The following is a 23,663-nucleotide window of genomic DNA, read 5'->3' on the forward strand; positions in this document are numbered from 1 at the left end:
TCTCCCTCCCCGCTGCCTAAACCTAACCCTTCCCCCCACTGCCTAAACCTAACCCTCCCCACTGGTGCATAACCCTAACCCACAGCCCTAGTGCCTAACCCTACACCAAACTCTAACTCCCCGCTGCCTAAACCTAATCCACCCCCCTAGTGCCTAACCCTTCCCCCTAACTCTCCCTCCCCGCTGCCTAAACCTAACCCTTCACCCCACGGCCTAAACCTAACCCTCCCCACTGGTGCATTACCCTAACCCACCCCCCTAGTGCCTAACCCTACCCCTAACTCTCCCTCCCCGCTGCCTAAACCTAACCCTTCACCCCACGACCTAAACCTAACCCTCCCCACTGGTGCATAACCCTAACCCACACCCCTAGTGCCTAACCCTACCCCTAACTCTCCCTCCCCGCTGCCTAAACCTAACCCTTCCCCCCACGGCCTAAACCTAACCCTCCCCCCACTGGTGCATAACCCTAACCCACCCCCCTAGTGCCTAACCCTACCCCTAACTCTCCCTCCCCGCTGCCTAAACCTAACCCTTCCCCCCACGGCCTAAACCTAACCCTCCCCACTGGTGCATAACCCTAACCTACACCCCAGGTGCCTAACCCTACCCCTAACTCTCCCTCCCCGCTGCCTAAACCTAACCCTTCCCCCCACTGCCTAAACCTAACCCTCCCCACTGGTGCATAACCATAACCCACCCCCCTAGTGCCTAACCCTACCCCAAACTCTCCCTCCCCGCTGCCTAAACTTAACTCTCCCCACTGGTGCATAACCCTAACCCACCCCCCAGGTGCCTAACCCTACCCCTAACTCTCCCTCCCCACTGCCTAAACCTAACCCTTCCCCCCATGGCCTAAACCTAACCCACCCCCCAGGTGCCTAGCCCTGCTCCTAACCCCAATACTGTCGGGATTTCGGTGGTCTGGATGCTGGCGCTGGGATTCTGACTGATGTCGAGATTCCAGCACCAGCATTCTGAGTGCCAGAATCCCAACAGCCGGTATTTAAACTACATCCCGGCAGTAAATGATATGGCGTTTTTTTTATTTTTTATGTTACACCTGGTGGCAAAAAGGCGCAATGTGTGGAAGAGGCCGTGTGATGATAGGAGGCCGTGTCATTATAGGAGGCCGTGTCATCATAGGAGGCCGTGTCATCATAGGAGGCAGTGTCATCATAGGAGGCAGTGTGATCATAGGAGGCAGTGTGATCATAGGAGGCAGTGTGATCATAGGAGGCAGTGTGATCATAGGAGGCAGTGTGATTATAGGAGGCAGTGTGATTATAGGAGGCAGTGTAATTATATGAAGCAGTGTGATTATAGGAGGCAGTGTAATTATAGGAGGCAGTGTAATTATATGAAGCAGTGTGATTATAGGAGGCAGTGTAATTATATGAAGCAGTGTGATTATAGGAGGCAGTGTGATTATAGGAGGCAGTGTAATTGTAGGAGGCAGTGTAATTGTAGGAGGCAGTGTGATTATAGGAGGCAGTGTGATTATAGGAGGCAGTGTGATTATAGGAGGCAGTGTAATTGTAGGAGGCAGTGTGATTGTAGGAGGCAGTGTAATTGTAGGAGGCAGTGTGATTATAGGAGGCAGTGTGATTATAGGAGGCAGTGTAATTATATGAAGCAGTGTGATTATAGGAGGCAGTGTAATTATAGGAGGCAGTGTGATTATAGGAGGCAGTGTGATTATAGGAGGCAGTGTGATTATAGGAGGCAGTGTAATTGTAGGAGGCAGTGTGATTATAGGAGGCAGTGTAATTATAGGAGGCAGTACCAGACTAGGAACTAGTGGTGGACGAGAGAAGCAGCTTAGATTACATTGCGGGAGATGTGAATCAGGTCTCTCCTGTACTCCACCATCAATGACTGCCAGAAACCCAATGATCTTCCTAATTGCCCTGATCACCAAACGATCCACTCGGTGGCAGATTTGGACAGATATCGGTTTGTTCTACAACTGGGCAGAATGACCAGGTCTAGCATGGCACAACTAAACTTCCATGCCCCGACTGTGTCGTTCACTGTCCCGAATTTCATCCTATCAGAGTTTGAATGGACACAGTGTAAATGGCTATTGGGATGACCAATAATGCTTAATAAGGACTAAATGATCAGGATACTACCCGTGAGATTTGGGCCAGCGTACAATATTGAGTGCACTGCGGCAGACCCGTGTTATTCAGCCTTTGTTAGCGCCAGGATTCAATAGGACCTATGGATTGCCCCAAAGTAATCAATGTGAGACAACAAGGCATAATGGTGATTCCCTACCACTGCTGCATAGCTCTCTAATACTCTGCTAACACCCGACTCATAGCCTGTAACCGCAGCAACTAAGTGACCCAATACTCATCTCACTTAGCTGATAGTATTAGATGTAATAGATTAGGGAAATCTAGGAAATGTGTTATGACTATATAGAGTATTTTTATTTATTTACTAACAGCTATTCATATAGTGCACACACAGGGCCTGATTCAGACCAGCTCGCGAGCGCTATGCACTCGCAAGCGGGTCGATGGTGGCCCAGTGCGCATGCGCACGACGGAGCCGGCTCCGTCGTGCACATGCGCGAGACCCGGATAGCGACAGGCAAACCGTCGCTCCGAGTCTTGTACCAAAGGGGGCGTGCTGTCGATGTTGAGTGACAGCACGCCCCCTTTGGTGGAGGGGCCGGGGGGGTGGCTGCCCAGACGGAGGCGTGCCCATGGGAACGCCTACCGTCTGGGGCCGGCCCCACTGACATCACAAGTGATGTCAGTGGGAGAGATTTCGGCTCTGTTAGAGCAGAAATCTCTCTGGGGCTTGCGGCAACGAGACCCTACCACAATGGTCTCGTCACGACCATCTTCCTGGCCGCTCGCTATAGCTGTGGGTGGTCACCCACAGCTATGCGAGTGGCCAGGAGGCCGCTCTAAGAAAACAGATGGCCGGCCCTGATTCAGAGCGAGCGCTCTGTCAGAGCGTCCGGCTCTGAATCAGGCCCACATTCCACAGCGCTGTACAGAGAATACTTCAGTCATTCACATCAGTCCCTGCCCCAGTGAGCTTACAATCTATATTCCCTACCTCATGGACATGCATATACACACTAAGCTTCATTTCAGAAGACCAGTAACCTACCTGCATTGCTTTTGGTGTGTGGGAGGAAACCTGGAGCACGCAGCACTGGGAGAACATACAAACACTGTACAGATGGGCCATGTCTGGGAACAGAAATCATGATGCTAACCACTATGGCATCTGTGCTGCCCATATATGATATATATGCACCAGATATGGCTGCTTGCACTTCGGGGGATTCACGGTAGATAAAACATTGATTATTTGTGCCAACACCTCTACGGGACTCACTGCGCTGGGTTCCTACTGGGCCTCACATGTAATGGGATCTGCCCAACGATGTCAGAGCTGTCACTACGTACATGAAATAACAGGGCTTAGGATAGTGATTCAGAGATGGACGCTGTGGTACAGCCGCCGTGTCTTAGTACGCAGCCGCTGGGCTAAAACATTGCAAAAGCTGCAGGAGGCGCCTTCAGTAAAAAGACCCCCAATGCTATGCTGCGCAGATCCGCAGACAAATACTGAATTTACTTTCATCTCTGAATTAGGTCTATAGATTGTAAGCTTGCGAGCAGGGCCTTCCTACCTATATATCTGTCTGTTATTACCCAGTTTTGTTCTATTAATGTTTACAATTGTAAAGCGCAACGTAATATGCTGCGCTATATTCCAATATCCTGCCAAATAAGCTTCAGCTAATGAGACCAGACTCCTGAGTAATGCCATTTACACAGCAGTCCGTGCGCCGACATGGAGCATCCCACCTACAGTACGGATATTCTGCTCAGTAGACAGAAGGGGTGTGATATAACATGTCGGCGATCAGCATGCCGACATGGTCTGAATAGTGAAATTCAGGCTGTCCACATGGTCACAATTTTGACATTTAACATGTCGGCAAGTAGTGTCGACATGTTCAAAATGTCAACATTAGGCATGTCGACAGTATTTTACCCAAACCGCAGGCTAGCCATAACCGTCTTATAAGGTAGACATGCATCATAGCGACATTTAGTCAACGTAATTATGAACATGTCGGTATTCTAACTGAATTTGTCAACATTACAGTGTCGACATAGTAACGACATGCCCAGGGAAGAGCTATAAAAGGCAGCTTCACTAAAATAAAGAGAAAACATATGTCCCAGCTCCCTAAGAACAATATACAAAGAAATCAGCAGAAAATAATTCTGGGTAATTCCATTTAAATGACAACAACTCGCTGGGTCGATGGGTTTGATGCGGTGTATTTCCATATATCACCAAGGCAGTGGATCCCAAACCCGGACCTCAAGGCACTCCAACACTCCAGGTTTTAAGGATATCCATGGCTGAGTACAAGCAGACTTAATTAGTACATCAGTCAATTTGATTTAACCATCTGTGCTCAAGCACGGATATCCTTAAAACCTGGACTGTTAGCATGCCTCGAGGACCACGGTTTGGGAGCCGCTGACTGAACGTAGCTTCAAAGTCGCCAAAATAGATCTCCAAGCAAATCGTATTTTAATATAAAGTGCTGCATATGCTAGAGACAGTCATTAGTGGCGTCATTCACTTATCTAAGACTTGGTGAAAGTCGCACTGGTTAATGAGGCGTAAAACGGGGCACAGAAGGGTTAAACATAATCTATATTTCTGCCTTTGCCGATAATGAGTAATTCGGACGGACTGTTTTTAATTTCCCGTTGAAGAATTAAAATGCCTGTGTATTACTTCAGCTGTATTAATCCGCCATTTTGTCCATTTCTGAACGAATAGGAATTATCTAAATGTAGCCATTAGGGTAATTGGATTTGTATGCGCATTTATAAGCCATCCACTTTACTGTTGGCTGTTTATGTGGGTCCTGGCTGCGCATTCTGTGAAATAGGCAATTTGTCTCTCCCGCTCGCCCGTCCGTGTGGAGTCTGACGCTACCCGTATTCCCAGAGAAGCAATTTTCCCTCCCACAGTAGCTGGTTAGATCCGTTTTAGAGATTGTTACCATTCCAGAAGCCATGCATTTATCACAGTCCTTTCCGTATTGTACCTTACACGGCTTTACACTGTTTTACCATTAGTACTGACGTTTAAGTGACCCCCCATCCAATCAATATTAACGAGAGTGCGGCCAATCAACAAATAGGAGCTAGTTATTCTGTGACATCACAAGTTCTTGTTGAGTTGATCATTTATTGGCTGCATTCAAATAGAAGGTCAGCTACAAAATGGCTGCTTCCACCAAACGTGTGGTAAAAGTTCTCAGGGGTTCCTCATAAACACCTTGAATATCGGGCTTAGCCCCACAGACCCGGGGGCCTGAGGAATGACAGCCCAACACTCGCTAGATTGCTGCAGCGGCCTCTGCTTAACCACCAGTTACGTGCACGGTCAAGTTCCATTTATAAGCCCCTGGGGTCAATAAAAGTTACCCGTGGGTTGTAGCTGATCTACATTGCTTAGTGTTCATTCTAGCACCCTGCACCTGTCACAACCAGTGCAGTTCTTCTTTCCTGTCAGGGGTGTCGCTCTCTGCTCTGGTGCTTCTAGCACACTCTGGTCTGCATCTCAGCAGTTTGCTAGAAGCACCAGAACGGAGTGAGACCCCAGGCAGGATAGAGGAACTACACGGGCTGTGACAGGTACAGGGTGCGAGAATGAACACTAATTGCTTTCGGCTGTTCTCTTCTTGTGGGTAATATGAATGTCACAACCCTGACGTGCTCGGTTCCCCACAATAAATGTGTAATTCTCCCCCAAGGTGTGGCATAGCCACTTTAAAGTAGGGATGTGCAGGCTCGGATAGGTTCGAGTTTGCACGCTGAGTTCGGATTTTTCCCTCCAAAAAACGTGACTCAGAAGGAGGCAAAATGTCATCTTGCATAGACAAATATCATCATTCCTGCCTCTTTCTGAGTCCCGTTTTTTTGGGGGAAAAATCCGAACTCGGCGTGCAAACTCGAACCTATCCGAGCCTGCACATCCCTACTTTAAAGGAATGTGGTCAGTCACCGCGGGAAAATGCTGTTCCTAAAACTAGGGCTGGCGTTTCTTCACACAATGGCCAGCAGTGCCATAGGCCACCTAACAGTTCTCTCAGAACGCCCCCACAGAGCCCCAGGGTTAGCATTACTTACCTAAATCCGCTGCCGGGATCTTCACCCCTGCCAGGCTTCCAGCGTTGGGATTTGAACCATGCGGCCGGCGGTAACACATACTGATTCCCTTCTACGCTGTCTTCATAAGGTCGTACATTAGACTCCCAGACTCGGGATACTCCCCCCCCCCTGTGCTGTAGTTACTCCGATCCTCAATAACTCAGCCACAGTGAAGCTGTAGCCTTCACACAGCCATTGGGTTTATTCCACCGCTGTGGTGGGGATAGGCTTACGCTGCCATTACACTTTGCAGTTGCAGGCTGCTGCGACTGCTTTAGCGTCATTTACCGCTGTCTCCTCTGCGACTAAATGCTCGTGCACTGCAATCCAACATGGTGTCCCTAGCTAGGAGAGTAATCATTGCTGCCGCCAGGCTCCTTCACAGCCTGAAACATGGACACACCGTGGGCCACATGCCGCTGCTGTAGTGCCAGTTTCTTGGCTGTCCTGGCAGAATCCTTCCCTCCAGACCACTTACTGTGCTCTTATGCAAGAACAATGGGCTCCACGCTGCCAGGCTTAAGGTGTATTAAAGAATCAGCTTTAATCTGCGGGCCGCAGGACAACAGCAGTGCAGGGACAGGAGTCGCCACACGAGCGAGCAGCGTCCATGATAATGTGGCTGTATACATGGGCTACAAGCCATCCTTTAATCCTGTTTAATGCATTGTTCTGGGGGTGGGATGGGCACAAAGACATAGGGGCGAATTTAATTAAAAGCAAAACGTTTTCGTCGATTTGCGCTTTTAGCCTGTTTTCCGCTCTTCACCCTATTCAATTCCAGGATGTTTTCACCTGCGCAAAAACAGGCGAATAAGTTCTCCGGCCAGAGGCAGGCGAAATGAGGTGCAAAATCTCTATTTTGTGGGGACTTGATTCAGAACCCTTTGGAAAAAGAATAATAAGGCAACAAAAAAAAAAAAAAAAAAACTTAACACACCCTAAAAACGACTTGTCATTTTTGGGGCGAAAATGTAAAACGTGTTGGAAATTGGGTAAAAAGTAGTGGGCCTGGTATTTTGGGGGGCTATAAGGCTGACACAGGTGTTTTTAGGATTGCAGGAGGCTGCATCAGGTGTATTTTTTCAGTTTTTTTAAATCTTCAATATAAAGACACCAAAATATACTAGTACCCATCATGTACCCCAAATTTAACTACGGTACTTATTTTTCTCAAAAAACACATTGCTTTATATCATTTTTCCACACTTGTGCAAATATGCATATAACAGCCCTCTGACTCAATATAAGATCACTAAATACTTTTATTAGGGCTATTAATACTCTTCTATATTGATCCCCAAGGGTCACTTACGCTTCTTATGGGGTACAGCCTGAATTCCCCAAAATATGCTGGCCTTTTACTAGTTTCGCTATTCACTACATTCGCCTATCCGCGTTTTCGCCTTTGTTGGAATTGAATAGGGAGAAAAGCGGGGACACACATGGCGAATACATCGCGTCCAAACAGGCGAAATCATTGCGCTTTTCGTCTCTAATTGAATTCGGCCCATAGTCTGCAAAAATTAAAAACTGAAAAATATATGTAAATTCCCTGACTCAAAGAGCTAATCGGAGACTGGCTGCTGATATAGACAGACAAAAGGTAATTCAAACACTGCATACACACACACACACGATTTTGTTACCAACGATTTTCTGAACGATTATCTGTCAGATTTTTTAAAGTGTAACGAACGATTTTTTTTGAACTACAAACAATTTTTGCATATTCCCTTAATGAAAATCGTTGAGCTGGTTAGTCTGACTGAACTACAAATGTTAAGGCGCATGAACGATAATCGTTCATCGTTTTAAGCGAACGATTTTTTCTCAACGATTGAACGATATCGTTATCGATTATCGTTCAAAAAAATCGTGTGTGTATGCACCTTTAGAAACGGAATAGCAAGCGCTCTGTTAGAGTGAGGCAATAAAATTGTAACACAGAGGTAATAATGTTTCAAACTCATCAACATTAAACATAATAAATATTAAAACAGAAAAATGGAAAAAAAATTAAATTTTGTTATAAACAATTCATAACCCGCATTGACTCAGATGAATCATTAACGGAGGTAATATAAGATCTAAGGAAATTTTGATGTCTCACATATAATAGGTAAAGTGCATTTATTAGATGCAAATATCTGCATAGACGTGCAACAGTATAAACGCTCACGGGACTCCTGCTGGCATGAAAAATATAGTCCCAAATGCATCAACGTCGCCCCAATAGCTGGTGCATGGATTCCACTGGATGTATGGAAACGACTAACAGGCTTACGGGACTCCTGCTGGCACGAAGAGAGGAAACCAGCCCAATGGGCATCGTCGTCCCCCAGGCAAGTATGTAGCACCGACCGGTCCTGTTAACGGTCAATAATCCCTACAATTGCTGCAATACATCCAAGAGCACTGAAGTATGCAGATTACATAGCGGTAGAATCACAAGGTCCCTGATGCGTTTCAGTGCTAAGCACATCTTCATCAGAACCATACTGTATAGGTCTGCTTGAATCAATGTGAAACTACCTTATGTTACCTCTGTGTTACACTTTAATTGTCTCACTTCAGTTTGGAAAAGTGCTGGGTTTCTCTTTTCTGTGGCAGCCAGCAAACCCATAACCGATGCAGGCTGGCCCCCATATCAGACCACCAGGGTAAGGGTAAGCCTCGACATGTACTTTGACTATAGTGTGAGTTACATATGCAGCTAGAAGCAAGAGGACCAGCACCCTCCCAGCACTGGCACCGGAGACTGTGGGACAGCTGATCTTTACACTTTCCGAACAAACTTACTCTACCTCTTTGTCAAAAGGTTCTACGATCACCTCTGAGATGAATTTCACACCAGGACATTTGGGGCCTAATCCAGGGATGCATCCCAGCAGCTGGACCTTACTGACAGCCAGAGCTTACTGACCTTACTGACAGCCAGAGCTTACTGACCTTACTGACAGCCAGAGCTTACTGACCTTACTGACAGCCAGAGCTTACTGACCTTACTGACAGCCAGAGCTTACTGACCTTACTGACAGCCAGAGCTTACTGACCTTACTGACAGCCAGAGCTTACTGACCTTACTGACAGCCAGAGCTTACTGACCTTACTGGCAGCCAGAGCTTACTAACCTTACTGACAGCCACAGCTTACTGACCTTACTGGCAGCCAGAGCTTACTAACCTTACTGACAGCCAGAGCTTACTAACCTTACTGACAGCCACAGCTTACTGACAGCCAGAGCGTACTAACCTTACTGACAGCCAGAGCTTACTGACCTTACTGACAGCCAGAGCTTACTGACCTTACTGGCAGCCACAGCTTACTGACAGCCAGAGCTTACTGACCTTACTGACAGCCAGAGCGTACTAACCTTACTGACAGCCAGAGCGTACTAACCTTACTGACAGCCAGAGCGTACTAACCTTACTGACAGCCAGAGCGTACTAACCTTACTGACAGCCAGAGCTTACTAACCTTACTGACAGCCAGAGCTTACTAACCTTACTGACAGCCAGAGCTTACTAACCTTACTGACAGCCAGAGCGTACTAACCTTACTGACAGCCACAGCTTACTGACCTTACTGACAGCCAGAGCTTACAGACCTTACTGACAGCCAGAGCTTACTGACCTTACTGGCAGCCACAGCTTACTGACAGCCACAGCTTACTGACCTTACTGACAGCCACAGCTTACTGACCTTACTGGCAGCCAGAGCTTACTGACCTTACTGACAGCCAGAGCTTACTGACCTTACTGACAGCCAGAGCTTACTGACCTTACTGACAGCCAGAGCTTACTGACCTTACTGACAGCCAGAGCTTACTGACCTTACTGACAGCCAGAGCTTACTGACCTTACTGACAGCCAGAGCTTACTGACTTTACTGACAGCCAGAGCGTACTAACCTTACTGACAGCCACAGCTTACTGACCTTACTGACAGCCAGAGCTTACAGACCTTACTGACAGCCAGAGCTTACTGACCTTACTGACAGCCAGAGCTTACTGACCTTACTGACAGCCAGAGCTTACTGACCTTACTGACAGCCAGAGCTTACTGACATTACTGACAGCCAGAGCTTACTGACATTACTGACAGCCAGAGCTTACTAACCTTACTGACAGCCACAGCTTACTGACCTTACTGGCAGCCAGAGCTTACTAACCTTACTGACAGCCAGAGCTTACTAACCTTACTGACAGCCACAGCTTACTGACAGCCAGAGCGTACTAACCTTACTGACAGCCAGAGCTTACTGACCTTACTGACAGCCAGAGCTTACTGACCTTACTGGCAGCCACAGCTTACTGACAGTCAGAGCTTACTGACCTTACTGACAGCCAGAGCTTACTAACCTTACTGACAGCCAGAGCGTACTAACCTTACTGACAGCCAGAGCGTACTAACCTTACTGACAGCCAGAGCTTACTAACCTTACTGACAGCCAGAGCGTACTAACCTTACTGACAGCCAGAGCTTACTAACCTTACTGACAGCCAGAGCGTACTAACCTTACTGACAGCCACAGCTTAATGACCTTACTGACAGCCAGAGCTTACAGACCTTACTGACAGCCAGAGCTTACTGACCTTACTGGCAGCCACAGCTTACTGACAGCCACAGCTTACTGACCTTACTGACAGCCACAGCTTACTGACCTTACTGGCAGCCAGAGCTTACTGACCTTACTGACAGCCAGAGCTTACTGACCTTACTGACAGCCAGAGCTTACTAACCTTACTGACAGCCACAGCTTACTGACAGCCAGAGCGTACTAACCTTACTGACAGCCAGAGCTTACTGACCTTACTGACAGCCACAGCTTACTGACAACCAGAGCGTACTAACCTTACTGACAGCCAGAGCTTACTAACCTTACTGACAGCCACAGCTTACTGACAGCCAGAGCGTACTAACCTTACTGACAGCCAGAGCTTACTGACCTTACTGACAGCCAGAGCTTACTGACCTTACTGGCAGCCACAGCTTACTGACAGCCAGAGCTTACTGACCTCACTGACAGCCAGAGCGTACTAACATTACTGACAGCCAGAGTTTACTGACCTTACTGACAGCCAGAGTTTACTGACCTTACTGACAGCCAGAGCTTACTGACCTTACTGGCAGCCAGAGCTTACTGACCTTACTGGCAGCCAGAGCTTACTGACAGCCAGAGCTTACTGACCTTACTGACAGCCAGAGCTTACTGACCTTACTGACAGCCACAGCTTACTGACAGCCAGAGCGTACTAACCTTACTGACAGCCAGAGCTTACTGACCTTACTGACAACCAGAGCTTACTGACCTTACTGACAGCCACAGCTTACTGACAGCCAGAGCGTACTAACCTTACTGACAGCCAGAGCTTACTGACCTTACTGACAGCCAGAGCTTACTAACCTTACTGACAGCCAGAGCTTACTGACCTTACTGACAGCCAGAGCTTACTGACCTTACTGACAGCCAGAGCTTACTGACCTTACTGACAGCCAGAGCTTACTGACAGACAGAGCGTACTAACCTTACTGACAGCCAGAGCTTACTGACCTTACTGACAGCCAGAGCTTACTGACCTTACTGGCAGCCACAGCTTACTGACAGCCAGAGCTTACTGACCTTACTGACAGCCAGAGCTTACTGACCTTACTGACAGCCAGAGCTTACTGACCTTACTGGCAGCCACAGCTTACTGACAGCCAGAGCTTACTGACCTTACTGACAGCCAGAGCGTACTAACCTTACTGACAGCCAGAGCGTACTAACCTTACTGACAGCCAGAGCGTACTAACCTTACTGACAGCCAGAGCGTACTAACCTTACTGACAGCCAGAGCTTACTAACCTTACTGACAGCCAGAGCTTACTAACCTTACTGACAGCCAGAGCTTACTAACCTTACTGACAGCCAGAGCGTACTAACCTTACTGACAGCCACAGCTTACTGACCTTACTGACAGCCAGAGCTTACAGACCTTACTGACAGCCAGAGCTTACTGACCTTACTGGCAGCCACAGCTTACTGACAGCCACAGCTTACTGACCTTACTGACAGCCACAGCTTACTGACCTTACTGGCAGCCAGAGCTTACTGACCTTACTGACAGCCAGAGCTTACTGACCTTACTGACAGCCAGAGCTTACTGACCTTACTGACAGCCAGAGCTTACTGACCTTACTGACAGCCAGAGCTTACTGACCTTACTGACAGCCAGAGCTTACTGACCTTACTGACAGCCAGAGCTTACTGACATTACTGACAGCCAGAGCTTACTAACCTTACTGACAGCCACAGCTTACTGACCTTACTGGCAGCCAGAGCTTACTAACCTTACTGACAGCCAGAGCTTACTAACCTTACTGACAGCCACAGCTTACTGACAGCCAGAGCGTACTAACCTTACTGACAGCCAGAGCTTACTGACCTTACTGACAGCCAGAGCTTACTGACCTTACTGGCAGCCACAGCTTACTGACAGCCAGAGCTTACTGACCTTACTGACAGCCAGAGCTTACTAACCTTACTGACAGCCAGAGCGTACTAACCTTACTGACAGCCAGAGCGTACTAACCTTACTGACAGCCAGAGCTTACTAACCTTACTGACAGCCAGAGCGTACTAACCTTACTGACAGCCAGAGCTTACTAACCTTACTGACAGCCAGAGCGTACTAACCTTACTGACAGCCACAGCGTACTGACCTTACTGACAGCCAGAGCTTACAGACCTTACTGACAGCCAGAGCTTACTGACCTTACTGGCAGCCACAGCTTACTGACAGCCACAGCTTACTGACCTTACTGACAGCCACAGCTTACTGACCTTACTGGCAGCCAGAGCTTACTGACCTTACTGACAGCCAGAGCTTACTGACCTTACTGACAGCCAGAGCTTACTAACCTTACTGACAGCCACAGCTTACTGACAGCCAGAGCGTACTAACCTTACTGACAGCCAGAGCTTACTGACCTTACTGACAGCCACAGCTTACTGACAACCAGAGCGTACTGACCTTACTGACAGCCAGAGCTTACTAACCTTACTGACAGCCACAGCTTACTGACAGCCAGAGCGTACTAACCTTACTGACAGCCAGAGCTTACTGACCTTACTGACAGCCAGAGCTTACTGACCTTACTGGCAGCCACAGCTTACTGACCTCACTGACAGCCAGAGCGTACTAACCTTACTGACAGCCAGAGTTTACTGACCTTACTGACAGCCAGAGTTTACTGACCTTACTGACAGCCAGAGCTTACTGACCTTACTGGCAGCCAGAGCTTACTGACCTTACTGGCAGCCAGAGCTTACTGACAGCCAGAGCTTACTGACCTTACTGACAGCCAGAGCTTACTGACCTTACTGACAGCCACAGCTTACTGACAGCCAGAGCGTACTAACCTTACTGACAGCCAGAGCTTACTGACCTTACTGACAACCAGAGCTTACTGACCTTACTGACAGCCACAGCTTACTGACAGCCAGAGCGTACTAACCTTACTGACAGCCAGAGCTTACTGACCTTACTGACAGCCAGAGCTTACTAACCTTACTGACAGCCAGAGCTTACTGACCTTACTGACAGCCAGAGCTTACTGACCTTACTGACAGCCAGAGCTTACTGACAGACAGAGCGTACTAACCTTACTGACAGCCAGAGCTTACTGACCTTACTGACAGCCAGAGCTTACTGACCTTACTGGCAGCCACAGCTTACTGACAGCCAGAGCTTACTGACCTTACTGACAGCCAGAGCTTACTGACCTTACTGACAGCCAGAGCTTACTGACCTTACTGGCAGCCACAGCTTACTGACAGCCAGAGCTTACTGACCTTACTGACAGCCAGAGCGTACTAACCTTACTGACAGCCAGAGCGTACTAACCTTACTGACAGCCAGAGCGTACTAACCTTACTGACAGCCAGAGCGTACTAACCTTACTGACAGCCAGAGCTTACTAACCTTACTGACAGCCAGAGCTTACTAACCTTACTGACAGCCAGAGCTTACTAACCTTACTGACAGCCAGAGCGTACTAACCTTACTGACAGCCACAGCTTACTGACCTTACTGACAGCCAGAGCTTACAGACCTTACTGACAGCCAGAGCTTACTGACCTTACTGGCAGCCACAGCTTACTGACAGCCACAGCTTACTGACCTTACTGACAGCCACAGCTTACTGACCTTACTGGCAGCCAGAGCTTACTGACCTTACTGACAGCCAGAGCTTACTGACCTTACTGACAGCCAGAGCTTACTGACCTTACTGACAGCCAGAGCTTACTGACCTTACTGACAGCCAGAGCTTACTGACCTTACTGACAGCCAGAGCTTACTGACCTTACTGACAGCCAGAGCTTACTGACATTACTGACAGCCAGAGCTTACTAACCTTACTGACAGCCACAGCTTACTGACCTTACTGGCAGCCAGAGCTTACTAACCTTACTGACAGCCAGAGCTTACTAACCTTACTGACAGCCACAGCTTACTGACAGCCAGAGCGTACTAACCTTACTGACAGCCAGAGCTTACTGACCTTACTGACAGCCAGAGCTTACTGACCTTACTGGCAGCCACAGCTTACTGACAGCCAGAGCTTACTGACCTTACTGACAGCCAGAGCTTACTAACCTTACTGACAGCCAGAGCGTACTAACCTTACTGACAGCCAGAGCGTACTAACCTTACTGACAGCCAGAGCTTACTAACCTTACTGACAGCCAGAGCGTACTAACCTTACTGACAGCCAGAGCTTACTAACCTTACTGACAGCCAGAGCGTACTAACCTTACTGACAGCCACAGCTTACTGACCTTACTGACAGCCAGAGCTTACAGACCTTACTGACAGCCAGAGCTTACTGACCTTACTGGCAGCCACAGCTTACTGACAGCCACAGCTTACTGACCTTACTGACAGCCACAGCTTACTGACCTTACTGGCAGCCAGAGCTTACTGACCTTACTGACAGCCAGAGCTTACTGACCTTACTGACAGCCAGAGCTTACTAACCTTACTGACAGCCACAGCTTACTGACAGCCAGAGCGTACTAACCTTACTGACAGCCAGAGCTTACTGACCTTACTGACAGCCACAGCTTACTGACAACCAGAGCGTACTAACCTTACTGACAGCCAGAGCTTACTAACCTTACTGACAGCCACAGCTTACTGACAGCCAGAGCGTACTAACCTTACTGACAGCCAGAGCTTACTGACCTTACTGACAGCCAGAGCTTACTGACCTTACTGGCAGCCACAGCTTACTGACAGCCAGAGCTTACTGACCTAACTGACAGCCAGAGCGTACTAACCTTACTGACAGCCAGAGTTTACTGACCTTACTGACAGCCAGAGTTTACTGACCTTACTGACAGCCAGAGCTTACTGACCTTACTGGCAGCCAGAGCTTACTGACCTTACTGGCAGCCAGAGCTTACTGACAGCCAGAGCTTACTGACCTTACTGACAGCCAGAGCTTACTGACCTTACTGACAGCCACAGCTTACTGACAGCCAGAGCGTACTAACCTTACTGACAGCCAGAGCTTACTGACCTTACTGACAACCAGAGCTTACTGACCTTACTGACAGCCACAGCTTACTGACAGCCAGAGCGTACTAACCTTACTGACAGCCAGAGCTTACTGACCTTACTGACAGCCAGAGCTTACTAACCTTACTGACAGCCAGAGCGTACTGACCTTACTGACAGCCAGAGCTTACTGACCTTACTGACAGCCAGAGCTTACTGACCTTACTGACAGCCAGAGCTTACTGACAGACAGAGCGTACTAACCTTACTGACAGCCAGAGCTTACTGACCTTACTGACAGCCAGAGCTTACTGACCTTACTGGCAGCCACAGCTTACTGACAGCCAGAGCTTACTGACCTTACTGACAGCCAGAGCTTACTGACCTTACTGACAGCCACAGCTTACTGACCTTACTGGCAGCCACAGCTTACTGACAGCCAGAGCTTACTGACCTTACTGACAGCCAGAGCTTACTGACCTTACTGACAGCCAGAGCTTACTAACCTTACTGACAGCCACAGCTTACTGACAGCCAGAGCGTACTAACCTTACTGACAGCCAGAGCTTACTGACCTTACTGGCAGCCACAGCTTACTGACCTTACCGGCAGCCACAGCTTACTGACTTTACTGGCAGCCACAGCTTACTGACCTTACTGACAGCCACAGCTTACTGACCTTACTGACAGCCAGAGCTTACTGACCTTACTGACAGCCAGAGCTTACTAACCTTACTGACAGCCACAGCTTACTGACAGCCAGAGCGTACTAACCTTACTGACAGCCAGAGTTTACTGACCTTACTGACAGCCACAGCTTACTGACCTTACTGACAGCCACAGCTTACCAACCTTACTGACAGCCAGAGCTTACCGACAGCCAGAGCGTACTAACCTTACTGACAACCAGAGCTTACTGACAGCAGTAGCTTACTGACAACCAGAGCTTACTGACCTTACTGACAGCCAGAGCTTACTAACAGCTGGAGATTACTGACCTAACTGACAGCCAGAGTTTACTAACCTTACTGACAGCCAGAGCTTACTGACAGCAGTAGCTTACTGACCTTACTGACAGCCGAAGCTTACTGACCTTACCGATAGCCACAGCTTAATGAACTTACTGACAGCCGCAGCTTACTGGCCTTACTGACAGCCAGAGCTTACTAACCTTACTGACAGCCAGAGCTTACTAACCTTACTGACAGCCGCAGCTTACTGACCTCACTGATAGCCGCAACTTAATGACTTTACTGACAGCCGCAGATTACTGACAGCAGGATCTTACTGACAGCAGGAGCTTACTGTTCTTACTGATAGCCTCAGCTTAATGACCTTACCGACAGCCGCAGATTACTGACAGCTGGACCTTACTGACAGCAGGAGCTTACTGACCTTACTGACAGCCGGACCTTACTGATAGCCGGAGGCAAGTAGGACAGAGGCACAGATGGGGGAGGGGAAGCATTAGGCTGCCAACAACTCAGCAAGAAACTATATTAACAATTCAACCAGTTAATGTATATATGAATTTAGATATGAAAAAGGACTGAATATACATGGCCCATATATGAAAATGTAAAACCATTCCTAAGAGTAATAATAACACTCACTCAATAAGCCACAAATGTAATCCTTCCATCCAACGTGCTCTGATATCACAGCACCAGCATCCAGCACTGCAGGTATCTCCACATTTACAGCAACGGCCACCAATGTAGTCTATAGAACGTGGGAAGATACAGGGGTCTATGTACTAAGCCTTGGAGGGAGATAAAGTACCAACCAATCAGGTCCTAACTGTCATGTCACAGGCTGTGTTTGAAAAATGACAGTCAGGACCTGATTGGTTGGTACTTTATTTCCGTCCACTTTATCGCTCTCCAAGGCTTAGTACATATGGGGTCTATTTACAAAGCCTTGGATGGAGATAGAGTGAACGGATATAAAGTACCAACCAATCAGCTCCTAACTGCCATGTCACAGGCTGTGTTTGAAAAATGACAGGAGCTGGTTGGTTGGTACTTTATCTCTATCCAAGGCTTAGTAAATAGACCCCATAGTAACTAATGGAAAAACCTCTTATGTGAAGGGACCCAAGGGAGATGTCTCAATACAGTTTGGATACAGCACATGGCTCAGTGTAGAGCTGTCATTAAGTATATATATATATAAATAGTCAGAAATCAACTGCACTCGCCACTCCCAGATTTGGGGTGCAGATCTGCACTAGCCATTCCCAGGAATGGGTGCAAGGGGCTTGTGACCACATTGCTTAAATAAATAAAATCAGAAAACTCAGCAATCACCATGTTTAAACACTCGCAATAATGTACAAATAATGGGGTTTTGGTTCATGGATTGATCAATGCATTTAAGCCTGCAGCCCACATCACGGGACCCCACTTCTCTGCAGGTCCTACACTATCTGTCACACTGATGGAAACCTGGTAGCTGCTATCACATAGTTTAAACTATATATATATTTGTGACATTACTACATAATTTCCTCTTCTGGAAGCTGTCACAGTCAGACATTATGTTGGTTAGTGTAAAGTGTAGATCTGCACCATGTTAGATCCCATCCCATTCCAATAACACTGCATTTCAGTCCTTCGAGGCAACCGCGCCTCTTTACTCTCCAGAACCGTTTCCTTTGGTTAGAGGGACAATTTTATTAAGGATTCACCTGTGGAAGAGAAAGCCCTGCTTCCTTCCATCTTATCCAGCATAACTGTTATGGCCGTGCCCTGACTTCCAGGTCTCATGCCGAATTCCTCTGCCCGGCAGGTTGAAATCGCATCTATTCATTTTTATTTTGTCTATATGTAATGGTCACGTATGTCGTTCTGTCGTCTTGTACGCCGCGTGATGTTACAGTAATGCTTTGGTCTTTGCTTTGTACTTGTGCTATGGCTGTTGTGTATTGTATTTGCGCTCTGTAATTCTGTTGTTTTAATGTTTTCCCACTGTAGACACTTTGTAGCGCCTTAAATATGAGATAATAACATTAATAATAATAATATTAGGCCACTAGCTGTTGTCCTGGCTCGGCCTGGATTTCTTTTCTCTTCACCCTTTTTTCTCCTCTTCTTTTACCCCCTCTTACACCACCCCTCCTCCCTCCCATGTGGTGATGTCCTTTTTATCACCACTTCGTTTTATGACATAGATTTATATTCTGAAGCAATTCATAGACAAAGTAGGGAGGTCAGTACTCAGAGGTCCTGTATGGTCACACGCATGGAAATCACATGGCAGAGGGTGGGGTCAGCCCTACACTCACCTGTCCGGGTTTTACTGTTGGTGAGAATGTCCTGCAGGCGCTCCTGCAATTTATCTGCCCTCTTCCTCTCCAGGTGCAGCTGCCTTTTCAGGTCTTTTAGCTGCGGGTAATAGCGAAATAATGCTTTTTATTAATATGGTAGGCAAGGGGTCTGTGCCCTGATGTCTGTGTATTAGAAGGAAGGGAGAGGTCATTGTGTCCTGATATCTGTGTATTAGGAGGAGGGGAGAGGTCAGTGTGTCCTGATGTCTGTGTATTAGGAGGAGGGGAGAGGTCAGTGTGTGCCCTGATGTCTGTGTATTAGGAGGAGGGGAGAGGTCAGTGTGTGCCCTGATGTCTGTGTATTAGGAGGAGGGGAGAGGTCAGTGTGTGCCCTGATGTCTGTGTATTAGGAGGAGGGGAGAGGTCAGTGTGTGCTCTGATGTCTGTGTATTAGGAGGATGGGAGAGGTCAGTGTGTCCCCTGATGTCTGTGTATTAGGAGGAGGGGAGAGGTCAGTGTGTGCCCTGATGTCTGTGTATTAGGAGGAGGGGAGAGGTCAGTGTGTCCTGATGTCTGTGTATTAGGAGGATGGGAGAGGTCAGTGTGTCCCCTGATGTCTGTGTATTAGGAGGAGGGGACAGGTCAGTGTGTCCTGATGTCTGTGTATTAGGAAGAGTGGTGACGTTTGTCTATCCTGATGTCTGTGTATTAGGAGGGGAGATGTCTGTGTATTAGGAAGAGGAGAGAGGTCTGTGTCCCGATGTCTGTGTATTAGGAGGAGGGGACAGGTCAGTGTGTCTTGATGTCTGTGTATTAGGAAGAGTGGTGACGTTTGTCTATCCTGATGTCTGTGTATTAGGGGGAGGGGAGATGTCTGTGTATTAGGAAGAGGAGAGAGGTCTGTGTCCTGATGTCTGTGTATTAGGAGGAGGGGAGAGGTCTGTGTCCTGAAGTCTGTGTATTAGGAGGAGGGGAGACATCTGTGTATTAGGGTAGGACGTATACTCACAGCGGCACTCCCTCTCTTCTCCAAGATTTTCTGCCCATCTGCTGTATCCTTTACGTCCTGATAATTAAAACAAATCTCTATTACTAAGCAACATCATTGACGGTCACCCGCGATACCCAGATAGGAACTGAATATTCCTACATTTAGTGAAGTTACAGTTCCAATAACAGACATCGCAGTCATGAACAACACGAGCCCCGAGCTGAGGAGGCACCGTGTGGGGGGGGGGGGGGGGGGGGAGTATGCAGTGAGCGTGGGGTATGAGTGGGAGTCTCACCTGTCTTAGCTGGGCTATTTTCTCATTAAAACCCTCTCTCTCTCTTTCAAAAGCCTTCATTTGCTCCATCAGTTTCTCCAGCTCTTGTTGTTTCACCTGTAGGAGGTGACAGGAACGGCATAAACCCTCTGTACTGCTGTCACAGGAGCCCAGCGATATCAGGTCCCAGACTTACCTGCAGCTCAGCCGAATGTTCCTCCCGCCGTTTCGCCAAGTCCTCCTCGTGCTGCAGCTGATTCCGCTCAACTGTCTCCTGCAACAAGTACAACAGATTGATAAATAGGAGATATATAGATAAATATGAAAAATAGACAGTAAGGGCTAGATTTACGAATCTGCCGGGATTATGAGCGGGTTGGAGCTAAAAATTTAAAGCGGCACTAACATTCAGTGTAAAGCACACCGGGCTTTACACTGAATGGGAGTGCCGCTTTAAAGTGCATTGTAAATATAGCCCTAAAGCTCAGGCCCATTCCCACACTCACCTCTGCCTCCTTCAATCGTCGTTCAAACCAGCCTTTGGTTCCCTCTAGTGACTGGATCTGTAAGCGCAGCTCCTCCGTGGTTTGCTGCAATCCTTCCAGCTCTCTACATCGGGCCTGAAAACCATATTGAGGTTATTTATACATACTGTACATCTACCCTATAAGTTAGATACAAATATAATGAGCCCATTTACAGCGTCACTGGTGACTTGGTAGATATCTGGCTTGTCTCTTGGAATGTGACAGGTATTTAACTTTCCATGAACCAGGTTGAAAAAAATCAATATGGCGAACCAGGCGGGGTATCTCACACCCCACGCAATACTTCACCGTAAGTATACTAATTTAGTACGACAGTAATATCGACTGTCATAACATAAATTCTTGTCCCTTGAGGCATAAAATAAAACAAAATAATAAAAAGGGAATAAACTCTTTAATCTCTTAAATCAAGAAAACTAAATAAAAATATTTTATATGAATTAAACTTATACGTCTTCTAGTAACGAGTCTGAATCACAATCGTTATTAGTAACAATTAAACTTATGAACAATTTGAAATGATTAAAATAAACTGCGTCAACTCGTCTTAGTGAGATCACTCTTGGCGGGCATCTAGGCAGATACCCAACCAGATGGAGTACGAGACGCCCACGTACTCGCTGCGCTGGCGCTCACCATACTAAACCGCCGTCGCTATGCAAACTAATAACGTTGCAACTCGAAACGGCAACTTGCACACAGTATATTTTATTTTTTTTTAGATCTTGCTGGGGTATGCCACACCCCGCCTACAGACGTTCACCGAAGGTTAAACGCCTCACCACCGAGCAGGGCCCTGCAGCAACTGACCAATCACGAAGCTGATCCACAACAGAGTCTTAAATCGCAAGGTACATAAAAGCCTAGGGAGATGCAGCTTCTAGAGCCACGTGCAAACGGCAACTATACTTAATTGTTACAGCTGACAACAATCACTATAAGCTCCACTGAGGGAAGTTGTGTTATTACCAAGAGTATTGTGATGTTTCTTACCCAACAATACAATTAAAAAGACTCAAAAAATAAAGTCAGTTGCCCCTTCACTAGCAATGGAGGTTTTCAGGATCTACTCAACAAAGCCTTGTAACTGATCTGCTGAATGAGCCACACAGAAAGATTTAAAGCGATCCTGAAAACATGCCCTGCTGTTTGTAGAACCAACGATCAGTATATGCTGGAGCTTGGTGGCTACAGACGCATGTAAGCAGCGTATGTATTGCGTGTGATCCTCTATAAATGATCCGAATGTGGTCAGCGGCGATTCTCTGGCAGGTATACCTTCTCGTCCCTCAGCTGTACCCGCAGGTCTTCCTCCCCGCGGTTCTTCTCTTCGTGAAGCTCCCTCAGCTCCTTCTCATATTTGGCGCGGATGCTCAGCACCTCCTTCTCGTGCTGGAGCTTGATGTTGCCCACCTCTTCCTTGTGCCGGGTCTTCTCCTGCTGCATCTCGATGGCCATCTCGTCCAGCATGCCTTTCCTCTTGTCCGCGCTCTGCAGGGATCAGGAGCAGGTGTTAGCCGCCAGGCGGGAGGAGGTCAGGATATAGGCAACACGAAGGGAAGAACCTACCTTGCGGGCCTCATCCAGGTCCTGCTGTAACTGCTGCGTCTCCTGCTTCTGCTGCTGCAGTTGCTCTGCCAGGCGGCCATTAGCGCGGCCGGACTCCTGAGAGACAGAAAGGGGAAATGTATCAGATGCTTCTGCCATGCATGAAAGGGTTTCTACACCTTCCATCAGGCCATGCTCCCAATCCTGGGATCTCTCCCATTATCTTCAAGGAAACAATGCCACTAACTAACTGAATGCGGGTAATCTCCGATTTACATAAGAAATAACCTGCTGTAAGAAATACTTACCAGACTAAGGGCAGTATTCAATTTGGCTGCGAAAAGCCGTCATTTTCGCCTATTTTGATTATCCCCGTATTCAATTACAAAGACTATTCGCCGATGCGAAAAGTCTTTGTTAAAAAAAAAAAGGGGATAACTTTTCACCGTGTTTCACATGGCGAAAAAAAGTGCAGAATTGGGGTTTAGGGGCGCAGGCTTAAAAAAAAATAGCCTGCACCCCTGGGAGTGTCCCTTAAAAATAATGTGTCGAAAAAAAAGTTTACAAAAAAATAAAAAAAAAATCGGGACACCCTTAATTTTGAATATTGGGGTAAAAAAAATAAAAAAAATATGGGGAACAAAATTCTAAAGTAGCGAAATAGACTCCAGAGGGGTTCCCGAGTATGCGGCAGGTGTTTTCTTCACTACGGGTAGTAGCGGAAGGTGTATTTTTGAAGAATTTTAAAAATGCACTTTAGGGACTTAAAAATATGCTTGCACCCATTTTCATGTACCCCAAATTTGTGGAAAAAAAACCTAAGTGCTTTTCTTCATCACTTCTTCACAGGTGCAAAAAAGCACCTTCCGCGGCTATTTAAAACCCCTAATTAGATTCACCAGGGAAAAACGGGGGTAACCATAGTGACCCCCCATGTCTGGACATCTGTAGGTGGGTCCCAGGAACATTTCCAGAAAATTCCCATTTTTTTGTCGATACTTACCTTTCCGCCGGCTCCCGTTTTCGCTGATTCCTAATTAAATATGGGGATAAAGCGTCAAACCTCCGATGTGGAGCGAAAAGTCCACAATGGACTTTTCGCTCCACATTGAATACCCCCCTATAACTTTATTAGTTTGCAGCAGATTTGACATTCCTGGTAAAGCTAGGACCACACAGACTTGTTAGGGAGCCAATCAAAAACCAGAGCCAGGGAGACTGCGGCTTCTGATTGGCTCCTCCCTCTGCAGCCATTTAATAGTGATGAAT

General features: G+C 47.4%; 1 protein-coding gene across 3 annotated transcripts in view; it reads right to left on the reverse strand.

Moving 5' to 3' along the window:
* The window catches only part of GRIPAP1 (GRIP1 associated protein 1), a 107,563-nt gene that overhangs the window by 54,806 nt on the left and 29,094 nt on the right, over positions 1-23,663 (reverse strand). For all 3 annotated transcript variants that reach the window (XM_088470261.1, XM_088470253.1, XM_088470269.1), the window contains 7 exons: positions 22,416-22,511; positions 22,125-22,337; positions 20,805-20,918; positions 20,495-20,572; positions 20,320-20,415; positions 20,043-20,099; positions 19,052-19,151 (listed from right to left, as the gene is read on the reverse strand). In XM_088470261.1, the coding sequence (XP_088326387.1) occupies positions 19,052-19,151; positions 20,043-20,099; positions 20,320-20,415; positions 20,495-20,572; positions 20,805-20,918; positions 22,125-22,337; positions 22,416-22,511 (754 nt within the window). The remainder of the gene's footprint in view (positions 1-19,051; positions 19,152-20,042; positions 20,100-20,319; positions 20,416-20,494; positions 20,573-20,804; positions 20,919-22,124; positions 22,338-22,415; positions 22,512-23,663) is intronic.

Source organism: Taudactylus pleione, unplaced genomic scaffold (assembly GCF_031769625.1).
Source record: "Taudactylus pleione unplaced genomic scaffold, aTauple2 ptg000013l, whole genome shotgun sequence".
NCBI classification, from domain to species: Eukaryota; Metazoa; Chordata; class Amphibia; order Anura; family Myobatrachidae; genus Taudactylus; species Taudactylus pleione.